Source organism: Rhinoraja longicauda, chromosome 12 (genome assembly GCF_053455715.1).
Source record: "Rhinoraja longicauda isolate Sanriku21f chromosome 12, sRhiLon1.1, whole genome shotgun sequence".
In the NCBI taxonomy this organism is placed as follows: domain Eukaryota; kingdom Metazoa; phylum Chordata; class Chondrichthyes; order Rajiformes; family Arhynchobatidae; genus Rhinoraja; species Rhinoraja longicauda.
The window spans coordinates 12,355,626-12,379,760 of NC_135964.1; the positions used below are offsets into that span (position 1 = coordinate 12,355,626).

Genomic DNA, 24,135 nt, shown 5'->3' on the forward strand with positions numbered 1-24,135 from the left:
AGGCTGAACGCACTATGGGGACTACACTCGCCCCCCCCCTGCAGGACCTATACATCAGGAGGTGCAGTTCCAGAGTCAGCAACTTTATGGGGGACCCCTACCACCCCAGCAATGGACTGTTCCAGCTGCTACGGTCAGGCAAACGCCTCCGCTGACACGCTGTGAAAACAGAGAGGATGAGACGGAGTTTCTTCCCACAGGCCATCAGGACTGTTAACTCTCATATCACCAGGGACTAATTTAATTTACTGTATTAATTAATTTTTTATGTTAAAAAAAGGATCTGCAAAATCATAGATTAATTGATGATGTAAACAAGCTCGAGCAAACTAAAACCCACAGCAAAGCAGCAGGACTTCATTATTTTCTGATTTAATTTGTTACTTGCAATGAAATCGTGTGAATAATTCCAATTCAGAGGGTCCAGTCAGTCAGTTTATTCTTTGAAGATAGAGTCTGATAACTTTGAACATGGATCGATCATTGGCTGCTTGGTGCAATAAAAGGGGAGACCGCCTGTTCTATTTTGAGAACTCATCAGAAGTACGGACTGCTATATTCAGATCTGAAACACGGAGGTCTACTTAAAAATTGTTTTTCTGAGAATTGTAAATGGGGAAAACCTATAGCTGGAGGCGGAAGGAACTGCAGGCGCTGGAATCTTGACCAAAGGACAAAGTGCTGGAAGAACTCAGCGGGTTGGGCAGCACCTGTGGAGGGAAAGGTCAGACCTGAAACGTCGCCTGTCCATTCCCTCCACAGAGGCTGCCAGACCCGCTGAGTTCCTCCAGCACTGTGTGACGGGCTGGGTAACTCTTTGAGGATCATGCATAATGAGACAAGGCCATATCTGTCAACTGTGAACTCTGTGCAGTTTGGTTGCAGTTTACCTCACGCTGCCTCGGCAAGGCCAGCAGCATAATCAAGGACGAGTCGCACCCTGGCCACTCCCTCTTCTCCCTCTCCCATCGGGCAAAAGGTATAGAAGTGTGAAAAAGGAATACCTCCAGATTCAGGGACAGCCCCTTCCCAGATGTTATCAGACAACTGAACCATCCTACCACAACCAGAGAGCAGTGCTGCACTACTATCTACCTCATTGGTGACCCTCGGACTATGTTTGATCAGACTTTACTAGCTTTATCTTGCATCAGTACATTGTGAATGGCTCGATTGTAATCATGTATTGTCTTCCCACTGACTGGTTAGCACGCAACAAAAGCTTTTCTCGGTATCTCGGTACACGTGACAATAAAATAAAATAAACTGAAAATAAACTAATCTAAACTGAAAGTTTTGTTTAGAGATACAGTGTGGAAACAGGCCCGTCGGGTGCAATCTGGAGGGTCGGAAATCAAAGGCGTTAAATTTGGGCTTTGAAAAAATGCCAAGTCTATTCGACACATTAACGGAGTTATATAAAGTGTTCAGAAGTGGAAATTGGTTGTGGCTGAATCTTCAACAGCAGAACTTACAAATAATTTTTCATCAAGTTGCCAATATTTTGTGAAATGCTGCATCAGTTACAGAAATTGTGTGACCATATTACAAAAGATTCAGGTTGAGAGTTTGTAGAATGTTTGCCACCAGAATTGAGAAGATTATTTAATTCTTGGAATATCCTTGGAAAGTTTTTAGTGTTTGACTAATTTGAATGGGAGCTCTTTCAAATTTCAGTTTCTCTAAAATAGTGAACTCAGTCGAAAAATCTGATTCTGTTCTCCATATTGAAGAGAAAAGTCTATAATGAATCAAACTATTCAATTCAAAAGATAAAACTGCTTCCAAACCTCTTCATCAGATGATCCACCACAAAATTAGAATGTCACACATTTTAACGTGCTGTTTTACAAAATCCACAGTTACTTTCTGCAAAATGGAGGCATTTACCAGACACCAAAGCTGTTTTTTGTCTGTAAGTGTTCATTAGATAGGTGCAGATTTTTCATTGCTCAAATTTCTAAGAGGCAATTATTTATCTCTCCAATCTTTAAAAGATGACTTAAAGGTGATAGGGATATGTATGATTGATATATATATATATATTTACCAAATGCCAGAGCTGTTTTTATACACACACATGCTTTAAAGGTATGTGTATGTATATATACGTCTATATACTTTAAGCATGTGCACACACACATAAAACATATATAGACACACACACATACTGTATATATACACATATGTATGGTATATGTGTGTGTGTATATATAAATGCTGGAGTAACTCAGCAGGTCAGGCAGCATCTCAGGAGAGAAGGCATGGGTGACGTTTCGGGTCAAGACGCTTCTTCAGACTGATCCACAATCAGTACCCCGTTCCTGCCCTCTCCCCATACCCCCTGACTCCACGATCATTAGGGCTCTATCTAGCTCTCTCTTGAAAGCATCCAGAGAATTGGCCTCCACTGCCTTCTGAGGCAGAGAATTCCACAGATTTACAACTCTCTGAGTGAAAAAGCTTTTCCTCATCTCCCCTCTAAATGGCCTACTCCTTATTCTTAAACTGTGGCCCCTGGTTCTGGACTCCCCCAACATTGGGAACATGTTTCCTGCCTCTAGCGTGTCCAATCCCTTAATAATCTTATATGTTTCAATAAGATCCCCTCGCATCCTTCTAAATTCCAGTGTATACAAGCCCAGTCGCTCCAGTCTTTCAACATACGACAGTCCCGCCATTCCGGGAATTAGCCTAGTGAACCTACGCTGCACGCCCTCAATAGCAAGAATGTCCTTCCTCTAATTTGGAGACCAAAACTGCACATAATACTCCAGGTGTGCCCTCTACAGGGCCCTGTACAACTTCAAGGTGGCTTAACAGTCCGCACCTTGCCTTTTGCCCCACTGCAACAAAACAAGGGATTCCTCTTGGTCGCAACCAATTTTAAGGCGAGAACTTTTCATTGACCTACATTTATCCGCTAACAGCAAGTAAACATACACTTGCCAGAAATACACTTGCCAGAAACCTAACGGCCCATATGCAAACCTTCTCTTTTTAAAATGAAACCTCCTAATTGCATTCAGGATAATGTCATTATGAAACAGATGGTTGGGGGATTACTTCTGAAGATGCGTGTGGTCTTTTGCTGGTTAGGGCTGCCTGGGTGAATGAGTGGCTGCAGCTCTTGTACAGAAACTAGCAGCAATATATCTGGGGACCACATGCTTCTGAAATGCATTTCCACCACTAGTCTCTGACAACAACATGTTTTATAAAGCGGCAGGCAACTCTTAAGTTCACGTAGACACAAGGAACTGCAGACACAAAGTGCTGGAGTAACTCAGCGGGTCAGGCAGCATCTCTGGAGAGAAGGAATGGGTGACGTTTTGGGTCTCGACCCGAAACGTCACCCATTCCTTCTCTCCAGAGAGGCTGCCTGACCCGCTGAGTTTACTCCAGCATTTTGTGTCCACCTTCGATTTAAACCAGCATCTGCAGTTCTTTCCTACACAAGGAACTGCAGATGCTGGTTTACCAAAAAAAAGACAGATCTGGAGTAACTCAGCAGGTCTGAAGAAGTGTCCCCATCCAAAACGTCACCTATCCATGTTCGCCAGAGATGCTGCCTGAGTCACTGAGTTACTCCAGCACTTTGTGTCTATCTGCAGTATAAACCTGCATCTGCAATTCCTTCCTACTCATATGGTGCACTTGCCTTCATTGGTCTGGGCATTGAGTATTATACTCAGGAAGTCATGATGCAACTTGATAGGGCTTTGTTTCAGTCGCATTTGGAATAATGCATGCAGTTCCGGTTGCCTCTTTACTGGAAGAAGGTGGAGGCTTTGGAAAAGGTACAGGAGATTTACCAGAATGATGCCTGGATCGGGGAGTATTAGCCACAAAGAGAGGTTGGAGAGACCTGGATTGTTTAGTCCGGAACACCAACTTTGAGGGGAGACCGAAAAGAAGTACTTCTACTCTGGAGTATCCTATCCTGCATCCCGCTCCACAGCGAGATTAGGAACAGGAGTCACAGAGGTGCCCAGCATGGAAACAGCCCCATCAGCCCATACCTCCCATGTTGGCACACAGGGCTAATGCCACTTGCCTGCATTTGGCCTCTAGCCCTGTAATCCTTCCTGCCCTCTGGTCAATCACCACCTTGCCCCAGTCCCACCCATGTGTCTTTGTCTGATTCTGTCCATAATATTGTGTGCATGGTCAGATTGAGTGTAGCCGGCTCTGTGGACTTGTGCAGGGACTGACATTCTCACCGTTTAGTGTCAGGCCGCGTTCACTGTACACGTGCGTGCACACTGTTACCATTCCAGGGATCTGTGAAGCACCAACAACACTGTCCTCATGATCAAAATCTCAGTTCTCCAAATTCAACGCATCTTAATTGTCCTCGCTATTCTCCTCCAACCAGAATGAAGCCGCTTCCGGTGTATGCAACGTATCTTTCCCACGCTGATAGATGGAACTTTTTGCTTCTGGGCTGCAGAGTGAAATGTTTCTGTACCACACATCTTGAGCTGTGCCTTAAAACGTGCGACACAAAATCAAACACACAATATTGATTTGTAACTGCGACGTGATAATGACACGATGAATATCTTTGTTAACGCTGCTAATAATACTGCCGATGCACTTTCCCATCTTCTATAATGATACACTTCTTCAGTTTGCTTTCATTCTTGCTGTTATCTTAGTACCGACTTATCACCATTAATTTCTTAACAATACCTTGAACCAGCAGTGTCAGTCCCTCTCGCTAGACTCTGTGTCGTGCTGCCACTCTCCCATTAGAGTTAAAGTAATGGTCGACACTTGACTGTCCCGTCTGGTCCCCCAAAGTAGTGTCACTTCCAACTCTCTACAAAGTGGAATGTCTTGCAAAACACTCCGCTTTGTACAATTAGCACTTGCAGCGATTCACTTTTCTATATCCTCAACAATAATATTTTTCATTGACGTGGCGTCATCACTAGAGTGAGATACCACTGGTTCTTTGGTGTAGGGGTATGATTCTCGCTTCAGGTGCAAGAGGTGTCTGGTTCAAATCCCGGACGAGCCTGATCTTGGGTGGCACGGTGGCGCAGCAGTAGAGTTGCTGCCTTACAGCGAATGCAGCACCGGAGACCCAGATTCGATCCCGACTACGGGTGCTGTCTGTACGGAGTTTGTACGTTCTCCCCGTGACCTGCGTCAGTTTCCTCCCACACTCCAAAGACGTACAGGTTTGTAGGTTAATTGGCTTGGTAAATGTAAAAATTGTCCCTAGTGGGTATAGGATAGTGTTAATCTGCGGGGATCGCTGGTCGGCGCGGACCCAGTGGGCCAAAAGGGCCTGTTTCTGCGCTGTATCTCTAAACTAAACTAAACTAAACCACAAGGTGATTCACAAGAATGGCAATTTGACACCAGGTACCTGGATATAAGAACGTTATCAAAATCTTGAAGACTTTAAGGATCTCCTTAGTGTGGGAGACATTTATGGAGGGAATCCAGGGGTGAGGTAGGAGAAATGTTCAATACGGACATTAGGCCATGCGCCATAGAGTCGTAGAGATGTGCAGCATGGATACATGCCCTTCTGCCCATCTTACAGCATACTGGGCTACTTTCCTACAAGCATCACGTCTTGAACTGAGCCGCACAGCCCTAATCCTACCGCCTTTACGGAACACCACAGACCACCTCCTGCTTGACGAAGTCTATCTTCAGTGTGAACCAGCATGTACAGCTCCTTCCTACACACCTCCTTGCACTACCATTAACATGGGTTTGTTTTCTCATTGTATTTTGCACTAACGTCTTGCTTTTTTCATGCAAAGTCTTTTGTTTTCTTTTACTGTTTTTCAGAATTTGTGTGGGATGTATGTATGATTTGTGTTTTAGTGCATTATCTATGTACCTGTGATGCCGCTGAAAGTAAGATGTACATTGTACCTGTCCTTCACCGCACTCAAGCATGTTACAATAAACTCGACTTCACCATTGACTTTGGCGGACCATCTTGCTAAAGACTGCTGCTGCACACACGATAAGGCACTAGAGAGCAATTGTTCAGATGGTACAATTGTTAATACCCAGTATTACAGATTGCGTGGATAACTTGCTGTGGACAAGTGACCAAAAACAGCTACAGTTTTAATGCTTGACAGATGCCTAGGGGCCGATATTAAAGAATTGCTGAAAGCGTTAGAATTTGAATCAGACTTGTTTCCAGTTTTACAACATTTAGAATATTCCTGAGATGCCCTGTTGATTTATTAACCAGACATACTTTAACAGGGGATTGCAGAAAAGCAACCCCTTTAATTAAGTGAGTTTATCATTTATCAGCACTGAACAGTATTAAGTTTAATACTATTCTTCCAAGCAAAAGGCAATCGATATCATCAAAGACCCACACCTCTCATCTCACTGCTACCGTCGGGAAGAAGGTTCAGGAGCCTGAAAACCATGATCTCCAAGTTCAAGAACAACCTCTTCCCAGCAACTATCAGGCTCCTGAACACTGCACAACACTAACCTCGGCAACGATGGTCTTTCATGGACTGTGCCTTTGGTTCCACAAAGAACTTCCCTTTTGCACTATTTGGCTGCCTAGAATTACTGTTATGAATTGCATGTATTTTTGACACACAGATAAATATATAATCATGTGTTTATGGACCTGTTAAGCTGCAACAAGTAAGAATTTCATTGTTCCATTGCCGGTACATATGACAATTAAACCCTTCTGACTCCTAGATACATAGACAATAGGTGCAGAAGGCGGCCATTCGGCCCTTCGAGCCAGCACCGCCATTCACTGTGATCATGGCTGATCATCCACAATCAGTACCCCATTCCTGCCTTCTCCCCATACCTCTTGATTCCGCTAGCCCTAAGAGCTATATCTAACTCTCTTTTGAATGCATCAAATGAATCGGCCTCCACTGCCTTCTGAGGCAGAGAATTCCACAAATTCAGAACCCTCTGTGTGAAAAAGTTTTTCCTCATCTCAGTTCTAAATGACCTACCCCTTATTCTTAGAAAGTATTTATTCACAAAATGCTTGAGTAACTCAGCAGGTCAGGCAGCATCTCAGGAGCGGCACGGTAGCGCAGCGGTAGAGTTGCTGCTTTACAGCGAATGCAGCGCCGTCGACTCAGGTTCGATCCTGACTACGGGTGCTGCACTGTAAGGAGTTTGTACGTTCTCCCCGTGACCTGCGTGGGTTTTCTCCGAGATCTTCGGTTTCCTCCCACACTCCAAAGACGTACAGGTATGTAGGTTAATTGGCTGGGTAAATGTAAAAATAGTCCCTAGTGGGTGTAGGATGGTGTTGATGTGCGGGGATCACTGGGCGGCACGGACTTGGTGGGCCGAAAAGGCCTGTTTCCGGCTGTATATATATGATGATATGATGATATGAGAGAAGGAATCGGTGACGTTTCGGGTCGAGACCCTTCGTTCAGTCTGAAGAAGGGTCTCGACCCGAAACGTCACCCATTCCTTCTCTCCTGAGATGCTGCCTGACCTGCTGAGTTACTCCAGCATTTTGTGAATAAATACCTTTGATTTGTACCAGCATCTGCAGTTATTTTCTTATCCCCCTTAGTCTTAAATAGTGGCCCCTGGTTCTGGACTCCCCCAATATCGGGATTTTTTTTCCTGTATCTAGTGTTCCAATCCCTTAATAATTGTATATGTTTCTACAACATCCCCTCTCATCCTTCTAAATTCCAGTGAATACAAGCCCAGTCACACCATTCTTTCATCATATGACAGTCCCGACATCCCAGGACTACACTGCACTCCCTCAATATCAAGAATGTCCTTCCTCAAATTAGGAGACCAAAACTGTACACAATACTCCAGGTGTGATCTCACCAGGGCTCTGTACAACCGCAGAAGGACCTCTTTGCACCTATACTCAACTCCTCTCTTTATGAAGGCCAACATGCCATTAGCTTTCTTCACTGCCCGTTGAACCTGCATGCTTACTTTCAGTCACTGATGTATTAGAACACCCAGGTCTCATTGTACTTCCCCTTTTCCTAACCTGACACCATTCCTATAATAATCTGCCTTCGCATTCTTGCCTTCAAAGTGGATAACCTCACATTTATTCACATTATATTACATCTGCCATGCATCTGCCCAGTCACTCAATCTACTTTTAATTCCTTCATCTAAATCATTAATGTATATTGTAACTAGCTGCGGTCCCAGCACCGAGCCTTGCGGCACCCCACTAGTCACTGCCTGCCATTCTGAAAGGGACCCGTTAATTCCTACTCTTTGTTTCCTGTCTGCCAACCAATTCTCTATCAATGTCAATACCCTACCCCCAATACCATGTGCTCTAAATTTGCCCACTAATCTTCTGTGTGGGACCTTATCAACGGCTTTCTGAAAGTCCAGATACACTACATCCACTGGCTCTCCCTTGTCCATTTTACTTGTTACATCCTCAAAAAATTCCAGAAGATTTGTCAAGCATGATTTCCCGTTCGTAAATCCGTGCTGACTTGGACTGATCCTGTTACTGCTATCCAAATGCGCTACGATTACATCTTTGATAATCGACTCCAGCATCTTCCCCACCACTGATGTCAGACTAACTGGTCTATAATTCCCTGCGTTCTCGCTTCCTTCTTTCTTGAAAAGTGGGATTTAACATTAGTTACCCACCAATCCACAGGAACTGATCCAGTATCCATAGAACATTGGAAAATGATCACCAATGTGTCCACAATTTCTGGAGCTACCTCCTTGAGTACCCTGGGATGCAGACCATCAGGCCCTGGGGATTTATCACCCTTCAGTCCCATCAGTCTACCCAACACCATTTCTTGACTAATGTGAATTTCCTTCAGTTCCTCCGTTACATCTGGGAGATTGTTTGTGTCTTCCTTAGTGAAGACCGAACCAAAGTACCTGTTCAACTCGTCTGCCATTTCCTTGACCCCCATAATAAATTCCCCTGTTTCTGTCTTCAAGGGACCCACATTTGTCTTAACTAATTTTTTTTGTCTTCACATACCTAAAGAAGCTTTTACTATCCTCCTGACCCATCCACAAGAGTGTTTAATTGTGGACATTCTTACTTGCTGCAGCTTAACATTGTACTCGTAGATAATATAATAAACAAAAATCAATAAATCAGAAACCCCAAGGGTTTCCCAAAGTCCTTTAGTGCAACCAAGACAGTTTGTAATTTAGTTGTGTTGGTAGTTTAGCTGTGTCTGTAGTTTAGCTGTGTCTGTAGTTTAGCTGTGTCTGTAGTTTAGCTGTGTTTGTAGTTTAGTTGTGTTTGTAGTTTAGCTGTGTCTGTAGTTTAGCTGTGTCTGTAGTTTAGCTGTGTTTGTAGTTTAGCTGTGTCTGTAGTTTAGCTGTGTCTGTAGTTTAGCTGTGTCTGTAGTTTAGTTGTGTCTGTAATGTTTAAGATAATTGTTCAGAAGAAGATTTGCGAAAACATATAGACACAAGGAACTGCAGATGCTAGTTCGCAAAAGAAGTGCTGGAGTAACTCAGCAGGTCAGGCAGCATCTCTGGAGAACATGGGTAGGTGATGTTTCGGGTCGGGACCCTTCTTCAGAGCCTGTCAGCATGAATAGATAATAATTTACCTGCAGAAAATGCCAATCCAGAGGAACCATGACAGGGGATTCATTGAAAAAGCTGTCCCTTTAGCACGAAGGGGAGAGGATGGAGGCCACTGCACTGCTGGGATGATGTTGTGTGGCAGGACAGGGAGCAGACAGCAGCGGGTGGTTGTGTTACACACAGCCACGGAGCTGAGGGAACACATCGTCGTCTGAAACAGCAAACTCCAACCTTAACTACTCGTAAATTAGTGTCGCTCATGCAACTGGAAATGTCATTGCACTTAAACGGCTAGTGTGTCAAGTAACAACCTTCAGCTGATAGTAAATCTCTTAATTTCAAAAGTGAGCATATTTGACTTGTTCAACAAGAAACAAGTGTACGGTGCAAACGGACTCTCCGCACCTCCACACTGGGTATCGCAGCAAGTGGAAGCTGATTGTAACTCAGATAACATGTCTGAACAAGGGTCTCCACTCGAAACGTCACCCGTTCCTTCTCTCCAGAGATGCTGCCTGTCCCGCTGAGTTACTCCAGCATTTTGTGTCTATCTTCAACATGTGATAGAATCTGGTCATTATTACGCTGTTGTGACATGTTGAGTGTCACCTTCCTTCACTAATGCCGACTATGTTTCAACGAGTGCAAAGGGATATCATACAGCGTTCAACAGAATGGAGGAACTGCAAATCTTGAAAAATCAATGTTATATTTAAGTCTCCAAGCCAAGCTACGAGAAATCCACTCAAGTGAAGTTCAACATTGAAAACACAGCGTCCTCTCAACAACTTTATTTACTGCTACAGAGAGTTACCAGTACAAGATAAACACAAAGTGCTGGAGTAACTCAGCGGGTCAGGCAGCAACTCTGGAGACAAAGGATGGATGAGGTTACAGGTCGAGACCCTTCTTCAGACTGAACGTAGCGGGTGGTGGGAGAGCTGGAGTTGGGACATGACCAGGATCAGTGAGGGGCGGCCACAAATGAACACAGGCAGGATGGTGCCTGGTGGGCTATCAAGACCAAGGAGATGGAGCGTGGACACGTGTCTCACGCCGACATATCCCCCGGCTGCTTGTCCAACTCGCCCTCTCAATGACTTCAGTTATCCAGAATGATGTGAATGGATTTGGTGGCACAGTGGTGCAGCAGTTAAAACTGCTGGCCCCAGCTATGCCGGCCTCTTTGTAGGGTGCGTTGGACAATCCCTTTTCCAGACATATACTGGCCATATCCCCCGAACTCTATCTCCGCTACATTGATGACTGCATCGGTGCTGCCTCCTGCACCCACGCAGATCTCACTGACTTCATCAACTTCACCATCAATTTCCATCCTGCACTCAAATTCACGGACCATCTCCGAAACCTCCCTCCCCTTTCTTGATCTCACTGTCTCCATCACAGGAGATAGACTGTCGACCGACATCTATTATAAACCTACTGACTCCCTCAGCTATCTAGACTACACTTCTTCCCACCCTTCTTCCTGCAAAGACTCTATCCCCTACTCCCATTTCCTCTGTCTACGCCGCGTCTGCACCCAAGATGAGGTGTTCCATCCTAGAACACCCGAGATGTCCTCATTCTTTACGGAATGGGGGTTTCCAACATAGATGAGACCCTCATTAGGGTCTCCTCGATATCCCACAGCTCCATCCTTGCTCCCCCTCCCTCCAGTCACAACAGGGACAGAGTTCCCCTCGTCCTTTCCTTCCACCCCATCAGCCGTAGCATACAACACGTAATCCTCTGACATTTTCGCCACCTCCAACGGGATCCCACAACTGGCCACATCTTCCCATCTCCACCCCTTTCTGCTTTCCGCAGAGACCGTTCCCTCCGCAACACCCTGGTCAACTCAACCCTTCCCACCCAAACCACCCCCTCCCCAAGTACTTTCCCCAGCAACCGCAGGAGATGCAACACCTGTTCCGAAACCTCCGCCCTCGGCTCTGTCCAAGGACCCCGACAGTCTTTTCAGATGAGGCAGAGGTTCACTTGCACCTCCTCCATCCTCATCTACTGCATCTGCTGTTCCAGGTGTGGACTCCTATATATCGATGAGACCAAACGCAGGCTCGGCGATCGTTTCGCTGAACACCTCCACTCAGTCCGTCTAAACCTACCTGATCTCCCGGTTGCTAAACACTTTAACTCCCCCTCCCACACTGACCTTTCTGTCCTGGGCCTTCTCCATTGTCAAAGTGAGGCCCAATGCAAATTGGAGGAACGGCACCTCATATTTCACATGGGCTGCTTACAACCTGGTGGTATGAACATTGATTTCTCTAACTTCACATAACCCTGCTTTCCCTCTCTCCATCCCTCCCCCACCCTAGTTCTCTGGCTAGTTTCACTGTCCTCCTGATTAATTTTACTGTTTGTCTGCCTTGTTGTCACCTTCCCCCAGCCAACAATGAACCATTCTACATTTCCTTATCATTGTCTGCTTTGACCTGTCGTTTTCCATTTCTCTAGTTTCTCTCTCCCCTGACTCTCAGTCTGAAGAAGGGTCTCGACCCGAAACGTCACCCATTCCTTCTCTCCAGAGATGCTGCCTGTCCCGCTGAGTTACTCCAGCATTTGGTGTCACTCTTTTGTGTATTGTCGAAAGCACAAGCACAGCGAGGGACAAGTGCAATGAAAATCCTGCTTGCAAAAGGCACATGGAGTCAGACAGACACACAAAAACAGATTAGACATCATCAAATTACACATAAAACTTTAAAAGAAAGAAGAAAGACATTAGTGCAAAAGCATCATTGGAAAAAAGAGAAGTCCAGAGCATTATAAGAGGTGGGCCGATTGTGCTGTTGCCGAGGTAGGATTAGGTTTGTGCGGGTCGGCTCAAGAACCTGATGGTTGTACGAAAGTAGATGTTCCTGAACCCGGTGGTGTGGGACTTCAGGCTTCTGTACCTCGTGCCCGACGGCAGCAGTGAGAAGAGGGCCCAGCCCGGCCCGGATGGTGGGGAGCCTTGATGTTAGATGCCGTCTTCCTGAGGCAATGAGGCAGCGTCTGCCGGTGACCTGTTGTGGCGATAGGCAAATTGAAACGGATCCAGGCCATTCCTGAGGCAGTAGTTGAATCTCTCGAAGCACTTCTCCACGGTGGATGTAAGTGCTATCAGACGGCAGTCATTCAGACAGGTCACTGTGTTCTTCTTGGGCACCGGGCTCCAGGATCACCCCACAACCAAAAATCAACAGAAGAGAGTTGTTGAGTAAAAAAGGTTAGAGGGCTACACTGAATGAACGAGATCGACTTTCTCTGCCGGGGGCAAGCACTGAACTGATGGGCTGAATAGCCTCCTTTGGAGATATAATAAGTGGCTGAGCGCCGAGATGTTCACTCTCAGGACTAGCCGTTGCTGAACCTGGTGGTGTAGGACCTCAGGCTTCTCTACCTCCTGCCCGAGGGCAGCAGTGATGAGACGGCTCTGTTTACTCTCAGGCCATGTTGTCTGAGAATCGGATGCCCTTTGCCAGAATTACTGAATCAAAAAAAGGACATAGGATTTAGATGAGAGGGGCAAGATTGAATAGGAACCCGACGGGTAATTTTTTCACACAGAGGGTGGTGGGTATAGGGAACGAGCTGCCAGAGAAGGTAGTTGAGGCAGGTACTAAAACAACATTTAAAATACACGTGGATAGGACAGGTTTGTAGAGATATGGGCCTAACGCACAGGTGGGACTAGCTGAGATGGGCATCTTGGTTGGCGGGGACAAGTGGGCTGAAGGGCCTGTTTCTGTATGACTCTACTGGGTATCTTCCAAATAATGTCCGTATGCCTTTACTGACAAGTGTAAAAGACAAATGAATTCTGCACAGTAATTCAATCCTTCCAATCCAGACATCAATTTTTGAAAACAAACTTTTAAAAGTTACATTCCAGATAAATGCGGATAATGGAAATCTGTAACAGCGTTAATTTGGGCTGATGCAATTTATTGTACTGAATTTGTACTGAAGGTGCTCCTTAATTCAGATTCAAGTTCCCATATATTGACTTGTGAACTATCCGATGAAACAGGCTGGCGTTTGTTGACTGAGCTGATGCCAGATACTATGGAACTATGAACACGTTTCATCGCAAAAATGTCAGGCATCCCTTCTAATTCACAGCAATTACCCGTCACAACACAACTACACCTATCTCAGGCACATCTGTAGATTAATTAAAGGAACAGGTTACGAAGAAACCGGCAACTGAAACATATACAGGACGTTGTCACCTTGTAACAAAGGCGATTTAGACATAATATAAATTACGGTAGTAATAATTGTATAACAGGAATCTATTTTTTTTTAAATGCGCACACACAACATGGAGACTGGTTCACTTACTCGAAAGACTATTATTTGAAGGAATTATAAATGTTGATAAAACTTGAAATAAAATAAAACTTGGAATAATAAATGTTGCACAGAGTCATGTGACAAATACTACAAGTTAGAGCTGGCAATAAATAAGCTGCTTTAAACATCTAATTGGGAAGAAAATCATTGTAAAATTGAAGCTTATTCACAACAGGTGATTTAGCTGAAATGGTGTTTTCTCAGCACAAATGGTGTGCAGAGTTGTGAAATATGTATGTACATTGTAGTTTGCTCATAAAACATACAGATGATGTACAAGATATTTTGCACAATGAGAGTGCTGCCACTTTAGCAACTGTGATCTTCCACGGACTGCGTCTATGGGTGGATGCACTGCGGACTTTGGTTTTGCACTATTTGGTTACCTAGTATTATTAACTGTTATTACTAACTAGTTTTTTTGACTGTTATTACTAACTAGTATTATTAACTGTTATTACTAACTAGTATTATTAACTGTTATTACTAACTAGTATTATTAACTGTTATTACTAACTAGTATTATTAACTGTTATTACTAACCAGTATTATTAACTGTTATTAATTTATTGTACCCTGTATGTTATTGTGTTTTGTGGGCCTGTAAGCTGCAGCAAGGATGCCTTTATTCCGTTGAGACAATTAAACACTCTTGATTATCTCTTCATTCTGTCTCAGAGTCATTTAAATGCAGTTGGAGGTGGTCTGTTGCCAAATGGTTGCATACAACATCCACTCTGCCCACTGGAAGTCAATAAACCAGTTTCGTAAAATTAAAAGCAAACAACTTTGCCAAAGATAGACACAAAATGCTGGAGTAACTCAGCGGGCCAGGCAGCATCTCCAGTTGCTCTAAGAATATGTAATGTTAACCTCACAATAAAATACAACTATGACGATACTGACAGGGCAGTTGTAACTTGGTTGGATCACAAATGAAATATTTACTCTTCTAACAAATATAATTGACGCAGTGGGTATTAAATTAGAATTTTACAAACTTTTAGCAGAAAAAAGGAACATATCCAACCAAGAGTTCTTAATTGCCATATGTACCAACGACCGAACAATTAAATCCTTGCTCATCCAACGGTAATAAATAGATTAGTAATTCTGCACAGTCAATTTTTAATCCATAAAATGAGTGATAAAAACTTCAAGTGTTACATTCTGATGAAAAGCCATCATACTGACATGTCAGTCCCTAGACTCCGCACACTGACCAGTTAACCTGTTAGGCACTTCTAGCATTTAAAAAAAATATTAATATTTGCCACATCTACTATATTTCACTTTTGACTGATTGGGTGAAAACCACTTGGTGTTTCTCCAATCTTTGTGGTGTTTGTGCTTTATTGTCCTGACGGGTCCTTTCTCACATGCTGGGCTGCTAGACTGAACTCAGTGGCCAGGGCCATTAAGCTAAGCTGTGAAAAAGGTGCAGTGGGCTGCAACTCATCCATGGTTCCATTTGTTCGGAGTTTAAGTAAAAAGAGAAAGTCTTACCAGAGAGCTGGAGTTTTGCAGCCAAGCATGTCACAGCACAAATCCACTTGAAGTGCATTGCACTCTTTCCTCTCTCCCCTTCCTCTCTCCCCCCACTCGCCACCTCTGGTCCTCGGTGCGATGTGGCTTGTTGCCTGTGCGCTCAGGAAGTGGCGAAGGAGCTAGTGTATAGTGTACGTGCAACATAGACCACGTCTGTGTGTGGAGATATACACCGTGATAACACGTTTATCAGCATTACAACTTTGCTTCATCTCGGTAAAAATTAAAAACACACTGAACCAGTACTACCTTCCCTACCATATTCTTCTTCTAATGTCCCAATTATTTTTGTTTAAACTTTTATTCAACTGCGTGCACACAGAATATACTTCAGCCCACAATGTCCATGATGCCAATAGATAAACTGACCTTTCCTGCCTCCCTCCATTCTCTGCATATCCATAGGCCAAACTAAAAGTCTCTTAAACGCCACTATCATATTTGCCTCCATACTTTCACAGTATTTAGTTACATATTTAGTTACATATTTAGTATTTAGTTACAAGTCGAAGTAGAATAAATGCAAAAGCCTTTAGAATTTTAGCATGTTTTGTACAATTTAAGTCAAGTCAAGTCAAGTCAATTTTATTTGTGTAGCACATTTAAAAACAACCCACGTTGACCAAAGTGCTGCACATCTGATTAGGAAAAAAAAGAAACATACAGTGGCAGGCAGCCAAACACAACGGCGCGGCCATCTTGAACAAAATGTTTAACTAAAGCAGAATGGTGTCCCGCGGCCGCGCCGGGCGATGGAAGGCCCCACGGCTGAGCCCCACCGGGCGCTGTTCAGTCCCGCGGCCGCGCCGGGTGATGGAAGGCGATGGAAGGCACCGCGGCCGAGCCGCACCGGGCGCTGTTCAATCCCGCGGCCGAGCCGCGCCAGGTGATGGAAGGCCCCGCGGAAGAGACCTAAAAAAAAAAGAAAGATTTCCCCCACCCACACCCCCCCCCCCCCCCCCCACCCTCACCACCCCCCCCCCCCCCCACCCCCCACATACACAACCAAAAGGACAGGAGAGGATTACTACTCAGACATTATGAGTGTTTCTAACCTGTAATGTCATCACAGTTAGACAGGGTGGTCAAGAAGACTTTCGGCACATTGGCCTTGATCAGTCAAGGTAGACACAAAATGCCGAAGCAACGCAGCGGCTCAGGCAGCATCTCTGGAGAGAAGGAACGGGCGACATCTCGGGTCGAGACCCCTCTTCAGACTATGTGCCAAGGAGATCTTAAGATCAAGGCTTCGGACCTGGCACAAAACCTGTGGTCTACCAGGTAGCTGTAATTCCTGTCTTTCTTTCACTTCTGACATCCACGCTATCCAAAGCATGTATCTCAGGGCAGTGAAGGAGATCCCATTTGCCAAGCAAAATCATCCAAATTAACTGGAATAATGAGTGAACCAACATCAGCAATGTTCTCCAAGCCGACATGCCCAATGCTGAAAGTCTAGTTCACTTACATATGTTGGGAAGGTTACATGGATTGCATTCGTGAAACCGAAGCATTCTACTTCAAACTGTGTCATGGAAGGAGATTACCAGGCAGACAGGAAAAATTTAAAGATTTGCTCAGAGTCTCTTTGAATGTAACACTGCCACTGATTTTTAATAACCTTCGGCCTATGACCACCAAGAATGAGTCGCATTCTGGCCATTCCCTCTCCTCTCTTCTCCCATCAGGCAAAAGGTACAGAAGTGTGAAAACACATACGCCAGATTCAGGGACAGTTTCTTCCCAGCTGTTATCAGGAAACTGAATCATCCTACCAACAACTAGAGAGCTGACCCTCGGACTATCTTAGAATGGACTTTACCTTGCACTAAAATGTTATTCATGTTATTCTCTTTATCATGTGTCTGTACACTGCGAATGGCTTGATTATAATCATGTATTGTCTTTCCACTGACTGGTTAGCACGCAATGAAAGCTTTGCATTGTACCTCGGTACACGTGACAATAAACCAAACTTAGCTCATTTTGCTGGACCAACAATGATAATACAACAATAACGATACACTGCACCACTGACCCACTAATTATAACCCTCCCATGTCTCCAAAGCACCATGGACTGATAGAACCTTAAATAAATAATTAACACTTAACAAAGTAGTAAACAAGTAATCCTTTCGGGACAGACACACACAGCCCGAAAGAGTCTCAGAACTCTTAAAACAGAGAGAAGGAGGCAGAGCAGAGCGGAGAAGGGAAAGAAGAATATTTCAAAAGTCCTTGGATTGGAAAATTTGCAATTTGAGGCACGGATTCCAAAAGTGTGGAGGCAAATAAGTAACAACAGCCTAACAACTATCATTGTGAAAATAGTAGAATAGTTATTCAGGGGCTAATGGACATCCCAGTGGTGCTGCCTCAGTGCCAGAGAACCGTGTTCGATCCCCCTCAAGTGTTGACTGGTCTCAGCTTGCATATTCCCTGTGACCACATAGGTTTCTTCCAGGTACTCCGGTTTCCTCCCATATTCCAAAGACGTGTGGGTTTATCGGATTAATTGGCCTCAGTAATTTGCCCCTGGTGTGTTGGATGAGAAAGTGGGATAACATAGAACTAGTGTGAATGGGTGATCGATGGTTAGCATGGACTTTGTGGGCCAAAGAGCCTGTTTCCAAGCTGTATCTCTCACCTAAGCAATAGCAGAATATTTGAAAAGTTAGCTTACAGTGTCAGCTTGGCTTTGTTAAGGGTAAAATCGTGCCTTACAAATGTATTCGTATTCTTGATGTGTAGGAAAATAACTGCAGATGCTGGTGCAAAAGGCAGAGATAAATAGATTCTTGATTAGTACAGGTGTCAGGGGTTATGAGGAGAAGGCAGGAGAATGGGGTTAGGAGGGAGAGACAGATCAGCCATGATTGAATGGCAGAGTAGGCTTGATGGCCTAATTCTACTCCTATCACTTATGCCCTTATGATCTTTAGAAGTGGGGGTTGAACCTGTTTAGTCACCCTGTTATCGGAAGGTTGTGGGCAAGCAGGAAAGAGTGCAGAAAAGATTTACAGGAGATAAAGATTGATGAGGATGTTGCCAGGACTCGAGGGCCTGGGCTACAGGGAGAGGGTGGGCAGGCTAGGACTTTATTCCTTCGACAGCAGGAGGCTGGGGTGATCTAATAAATGTGTATAACATCATGAGAGGAATGCAATCATTCATCCAGAGTAAGGGAATCAAGAAACAGAGGATTTATTCACAAAATGCTGGAGTAACTCAGCAGTTCAGGCAGCATCTCGGGAGAGAAGGAATGGGTGACGCCTCGGGTCGAGACCCTTCTTCAGACTGATGTCGGGGGGGCGGGACAAAGGAAGGATATAGGTGGAGACAGGAAGATAGAGGGAGATCTGGGAAGGAGGAGGGGAAGGGAGGGACAGAGGAGCTATCTGAAGTTGGAGAAGTCGACGTTCATACCACCGGGCCGCAAACTGCCCAGGCGAAATATGAGGTGCTGCTCCTCCAATTTCCGGCGGGCCTCACTATGGCACTGGAGGAGGCCCATGACAGAGAGGTCAGACTGGGAATGGGAGGGGGAGTTAAAGTGCTGGGCCACCGGGAGATCAGTTGCGTTAATGCGGACCGAGCGCAGGTGTTCAGCGAAGCGATCGCCGAGCCTGCGCTTGGTTACAGAAACAGAGGACATGGGTTTAAGAGGGGCGGTCATAATTAAATATTAAGGATTTAATAAGAACGTGAAGGGGCAACATCTTTACAAAAAGAGTGGCGTGTGTATGGAACAAGCTGCCGAAGGAGGTAGTTGAAGCTACTATCGCAATGATTAAGAAACATTTAGACAGCTACGATACGATATAACTTTATTTATCCAGGAGGGAAATTGGTCTGCCAACAGTAATGAAACACAAGATACATGAAACTTGAAATTAAAGTGATGAGTGGAAAGTCCAGGATTGGGGATGCACTGAATCTTCTGTATCCACATAGAAAATAGGTGCAGTAGGCCATTCGGCCCATCGAGCCAGCACTACCATTCAATATGGTCATGGCTGATCATCCAGAATCAAGTAACCTGTTCCTGCTTTTCCCCATATCCCTTGATTCCATTAGCCCTTAGAGCAATATCTAACTCTCTCTTGAATACATCCAGTGAACTGGCCTCCATTGCCTTCTGTGGCAGAGAATCCCACAGATTCACAACTCTCTGGCTGATAAAGTTTTTACTCTCAGTCCTAAATGGCCTACCCCTTATTCTTAAACTGTGACCCCTGGTTCTGGACTCTCCCAACGTCGGGAACATTTTTCCTGCATCTAGCCTGTCCAATCCCATAAGAATTTTATATGTTTCTGTAAGATCCCCTCTCATCCTGCTAAATTCCAGTGAATACTAGCCCAGTCGATCCATTCTTTCCCACCTAGATAAGATAGATTTGGAGTGATATGTACTGTACTGTATCTACCTAGATAGGAAGGGTTTAGAGGGATATGTACTGTACTGTATCTACCTAGATAGGACAGGTTTAGAGGGATATGTACTGTACTGTATCTACCTAGATAGGACGGGTTTAGAGGGATATGTACTGTACTGTATCTACCTAGATAGGACAGGTTTGGAGGGATATGGACCAAGCACAGGCAGGTGAGACTAGTGTAGCTGGGCCATGTTGGTACTGGTAGGTGTGGGTGTTGGGCTGCAGGGCCTGTTTCCACCCCGTGTTACACTGGTCTGGGATGAACGTGTATAATAATTGAAGGTCCATGGTGATGATGAACAAGCTGACACCAAGAAACGACAAACTAGTGACGTGAGAAGGAACTGGACTAGTGCCAAAAGATGGAGTTCGAGGTGACAGTACACTTTGCAAGAGAGTACTAAGTTTTTTAATTTTTATTTTAAAGTGACACAGCATGGAAACAGGCCCTTCGGCCCATAGGTCCACATCAACCATCGCTCACCCGTTCACACTAACTCCATGTTATCCACTTTCTCATCCACTCCCTCCACACTATGGGGCAATTTACAGAGGGCCAATTAACCTACAAACACACACTTTGGGCTGTGGGTGGAAACCAGAGCACCTGGAGGAAACCCACGCAGTCATAGGAAGAACGTGCAAACTCCACACGGACAGCTCCCAAGGTCAGGATCGAACCAGAGTCTCTGGTGCTGTAAGGATACAGCTCTACCAGCTGTGCCACTTTATAAGTGGAACATGAAAAGGCCAAATACAAAAAAATGTAGTCAAAAGCTGTACATAAGGCAGCTGAAAGTTACTAGTAAAAGGATCCAAGGGTAAATTAAGAGAAATAGTAGAGAGGGTGGTGGAAATCTGGAATGTAAATCGCAGGAGGATGAGAGAGACCAAACTCTTGTCATGCTTGGGTGAGTTCGGGAAGAGCCTGTTGTCAAATGCGCAGGGCTAAAGGATGGGAATAGTTTACACAGACTACGGCACATTGGTCAGGTAGGTCCCATTTGACTGCGTTTGGCCCCTGTCCCTCTAAACCTTTCCTATTCATGCACCTGTCCAAATGTCTGTTAAATGTTGTTATAGTACCTGCCTCAACGACCTCCTGTGGCAGCTCGTTCCAAACACCCACACCCTCTGTGTTGACGCACCTTAAGGTGGGCAGTTGCTCCGTGCCTGATGAAATCACTGTGGGGCAACAGAGGGGATCGCTGGGGCCTTGACGGAGATGTTTGCATCATCATTAGCAGCGGCTGAGCAAGTGGAAGACTGGAGGGTGGCACGAACCGTCTCCCATTCTCCTCGTCATTAAATTGAATGCTTGGGGACAACCGAGAAACATGACATGTTTCAAGATTAAGATTTCAAGATCAATTTATTGTCACGTGTACCAATTAAGGTACAGTGAAATTTGAGTTGCCATACAGCCACACTAAGTAAAAAAAGCAACAAGACACACAGCCACATAAAATAAAATTTTACATAAACATCCACCACAGCGGATTCCACATTCCTCACTGTGATGGAAGGTAATAAAGTTCAACCATCTTCCTCTTTGTATTCGCCCGTGGTCAGGGCTGTTGAACCATTCGTAGTCACCGGAGCCGACGGTCTGAAGCCCTCGCGTCGGGATGATCGAAACTCCCCAGTTGAAACAGGGTCCGCAGCATGGAGCTCCTGAGTAGGCCTCTTCTTACCAGAGACCGCGGGCTTCGATGTTAAAGTCCACAGACCCCACGGTTGGAGTTCTCCACATTCGATCCCCGGCAAAGGGATCGCAAGCACCACGATGTTAGGCCGCAGGCGCCGGGCCGGACTCCAGGAATGGCCGCCAACTCCTCGATGTTAGGCCGCAGTGGGGACTGAGATATGATACGGAGAAAAATTGCATCTCTGTTGAAGTAAGAGATTGAAAAAAAGATTTCCCCCCCCCACCCCTCACATAAAACAAACCAAGAGACACTAAAACACATACTTAAAATAACAAAAACAGAAGAAAGGACAGACAGACAGACTGTTGGCGAGGCAGCCATTGCTGGTGATGCCACCCGGTGTTTGATCATTCAACCGAATCATTGATGTGGTAGGAATGGCTGAGGCCAAGCTTTGCTCTCTGCTGGACACCACTAATCACCGCCTGTCATCTCGACAGAGACACATTCACTATTGCCATTTCTTGGCTGCCAACCAGCTTACTGTCAGTGCCAATACATCACCCCCAAGGCCAAGCACATTAAATCCACAAACCACTGTTTACAGCTAACTTTCTCAAACGCTTCCTGGCAGCCCAGTCCCCAGGTCAACTACGTACAAGGCACCAGAAACTGCAGATGCTGGAACATGGAGCAAAACACTAAGTGCTGGAGGAACTCAACGGGTCAGGCAGCATCTGTGGAGGAAGTGGACAGACATGTTTCGGGTAGGGACCCTTCTTCAGACTGATGAACATGTGAGGCATCTCAAAAGATGTAGATTGGAAGGGACTGGACAAGTGGGGAGAGCAGCCTGCAATCGAGGTATTTCAAGAGTCAGTCTGAAGAAGGGTCCCGACCCAAAACATCGTCTGCTTATTCCCTCCACAGATGCTGCCTGGCCCGCTGAGATCCTCCAGCACTTTGTGTCTTGCCCACTACATTTGAGGATGTCTGTGTGGAGTTTGCACGTTCTCGCTGTTTCCTCCAGCTTCCTCCCACATCCCAAAGACGTGCAGGTTTGTAGGTTAATTGGCCCTCTGTAAATTGCCCCTAGCATGTAAGGAGTGGATGAGAAAGTGGAATCACATAGAACTGCATGGGTGGTCGGTGGTCAGCGAGGACTTGTTGGGCCGAAGGGCCATATCTAAACTAAACTAACCCAGATAGACACAAAATGCTGGAGTAACTCAGCATCACTGGAGAAAAGGAATCGGTGACGATTTGATTTGAGACCCTTCTTCAGACCTTCAGATCTTCAGATCAGATTCTTCAGATCTTCAGATCTTCAGATTCTTTAGAGTCTGAAGAAGGGTCTCGACCTGAAATGTCACCTATTCCTTCTCCCCAAAGACGCTGCCTGTCCCGCTGAGTTACTCCAGCATTTGGTGTCTATCTTCGGTTTAAACCAGCATCTGCAGTTCCTTCCTAAACTAACCCACACTGGCCCAGAGTGAGTGCCGGTTTAAACAGGCAGAGCACTTGTCCCCAGCGGGCCTTGAGAGAGACAGGACAGAGAAACGGCAGGTGACGATTCGTCGTCATCTCCCACACCCCCTGCTAATGTTTGGAAAAGACCCGAGGCTTTGATCAATTGTGAGTGACACTGACACGGCAGCCCAAAGGTCAATGCTGAAACTTGGCAGTGAAAATCAACACAGTCAGCCCAACTACATTTAACCCACTACCGGGAACAAGAGGAAAATACTGCCACGTCTAGGTGTGTTGGAGCTTGCCAGATCAAACAAGGAGAATAGCATGAGGAGACGCACGGAAATCCAGGGGCTAGTTTACAAAAAAAGACACGGTGCTGGAGTAACTCCGTGGGGCAGGCAACATCTGTGGAGGACGTGGATAGGTGACTTTTAACATTGGGACCCTTCTTAAGACTGATTGTGTTGGGGGGGGGGGAGGGGGAGAGAAAGCTGGAAGAGAGGAGGGACCCTTCTTCAGACTAAGAGAGTAGGGAGGAGAAAGCTGGACAAGAGAGGTGGGGGCAGGACAATGTCAGGGGCAAGTGATGGGTGGGTATAGGTGTGGAAGGGGGTGGGCAGATGGATGGACAAGACCAGAGGGTGAGAGTGTGAGATAAGGATAGAAGAAGTGCAAATTGTGAAGCCAGAGGAAGGAATATAGGTGGAAGTGATAGGTGGATAGAGGTGAGGGTACTGAGTGGGGTTGTTGTAAGGAGTGTCTGGAGGTGGAATGGTGCTTGGGAACAGAAACCCATTCAAGGAATTCCCTTTACTTCCCTCTTCTCCTTTCAGCACCGATTCCTACCTCATGGATCTCACCCTGAACCATTGCTCAGCCTAGGCTGAGGGGTGATCACACGGTTTGTAAGATCACGAGGGGAATAGACAGATTGAATGCTCAGACTCTTCACCCCCCCCCCCCCCCCCCCAGAGTTGGGGAATCAAGAACTAGGGGACATAGGTTTAAGGTAAGAGGAGAAAGATTTAATGGGAACCTGAGGGGCAACCTTTCACAGAGAGTAGTGGGTGTACGGAACAAGCTGCCAGACAAGGTAGTTGAGGTAGG

At 45.4% G+C, this 24,135-nt stretch overlaps 1 protein-coding gene across 2 annotated transcripts in view; it reads right to left on the reverse strand.

The window, feature by feature from the left end:
• Nucleotides 1-24,135, reverse strand: part of cd247 (CD247 molecule) — a 146,185-nt gene that overhangs the window by 67,275 nt on the left and 54,775 nt on the right. The window contains exon 1 of one of the 2 annotated variants that reach the window (XM_078409043.1): nucleotides 15,424-15,544. The exons of the other annotated variant lie outside the window; for it this stretch is intronic. Coding sequence (XP_078265169.1) covers nucleotides 15,424-15,481 — 58 coding nt within the window. The 5' untranslated portion in view covers nucleotides 15,482-15,544. Of the gene's footprint in view, nucleotides 1-15,423; nucleotides 15,545-24,135 lie in introns of those variants that run through there. 2 annotated transcript variants of the gene reach the window in all.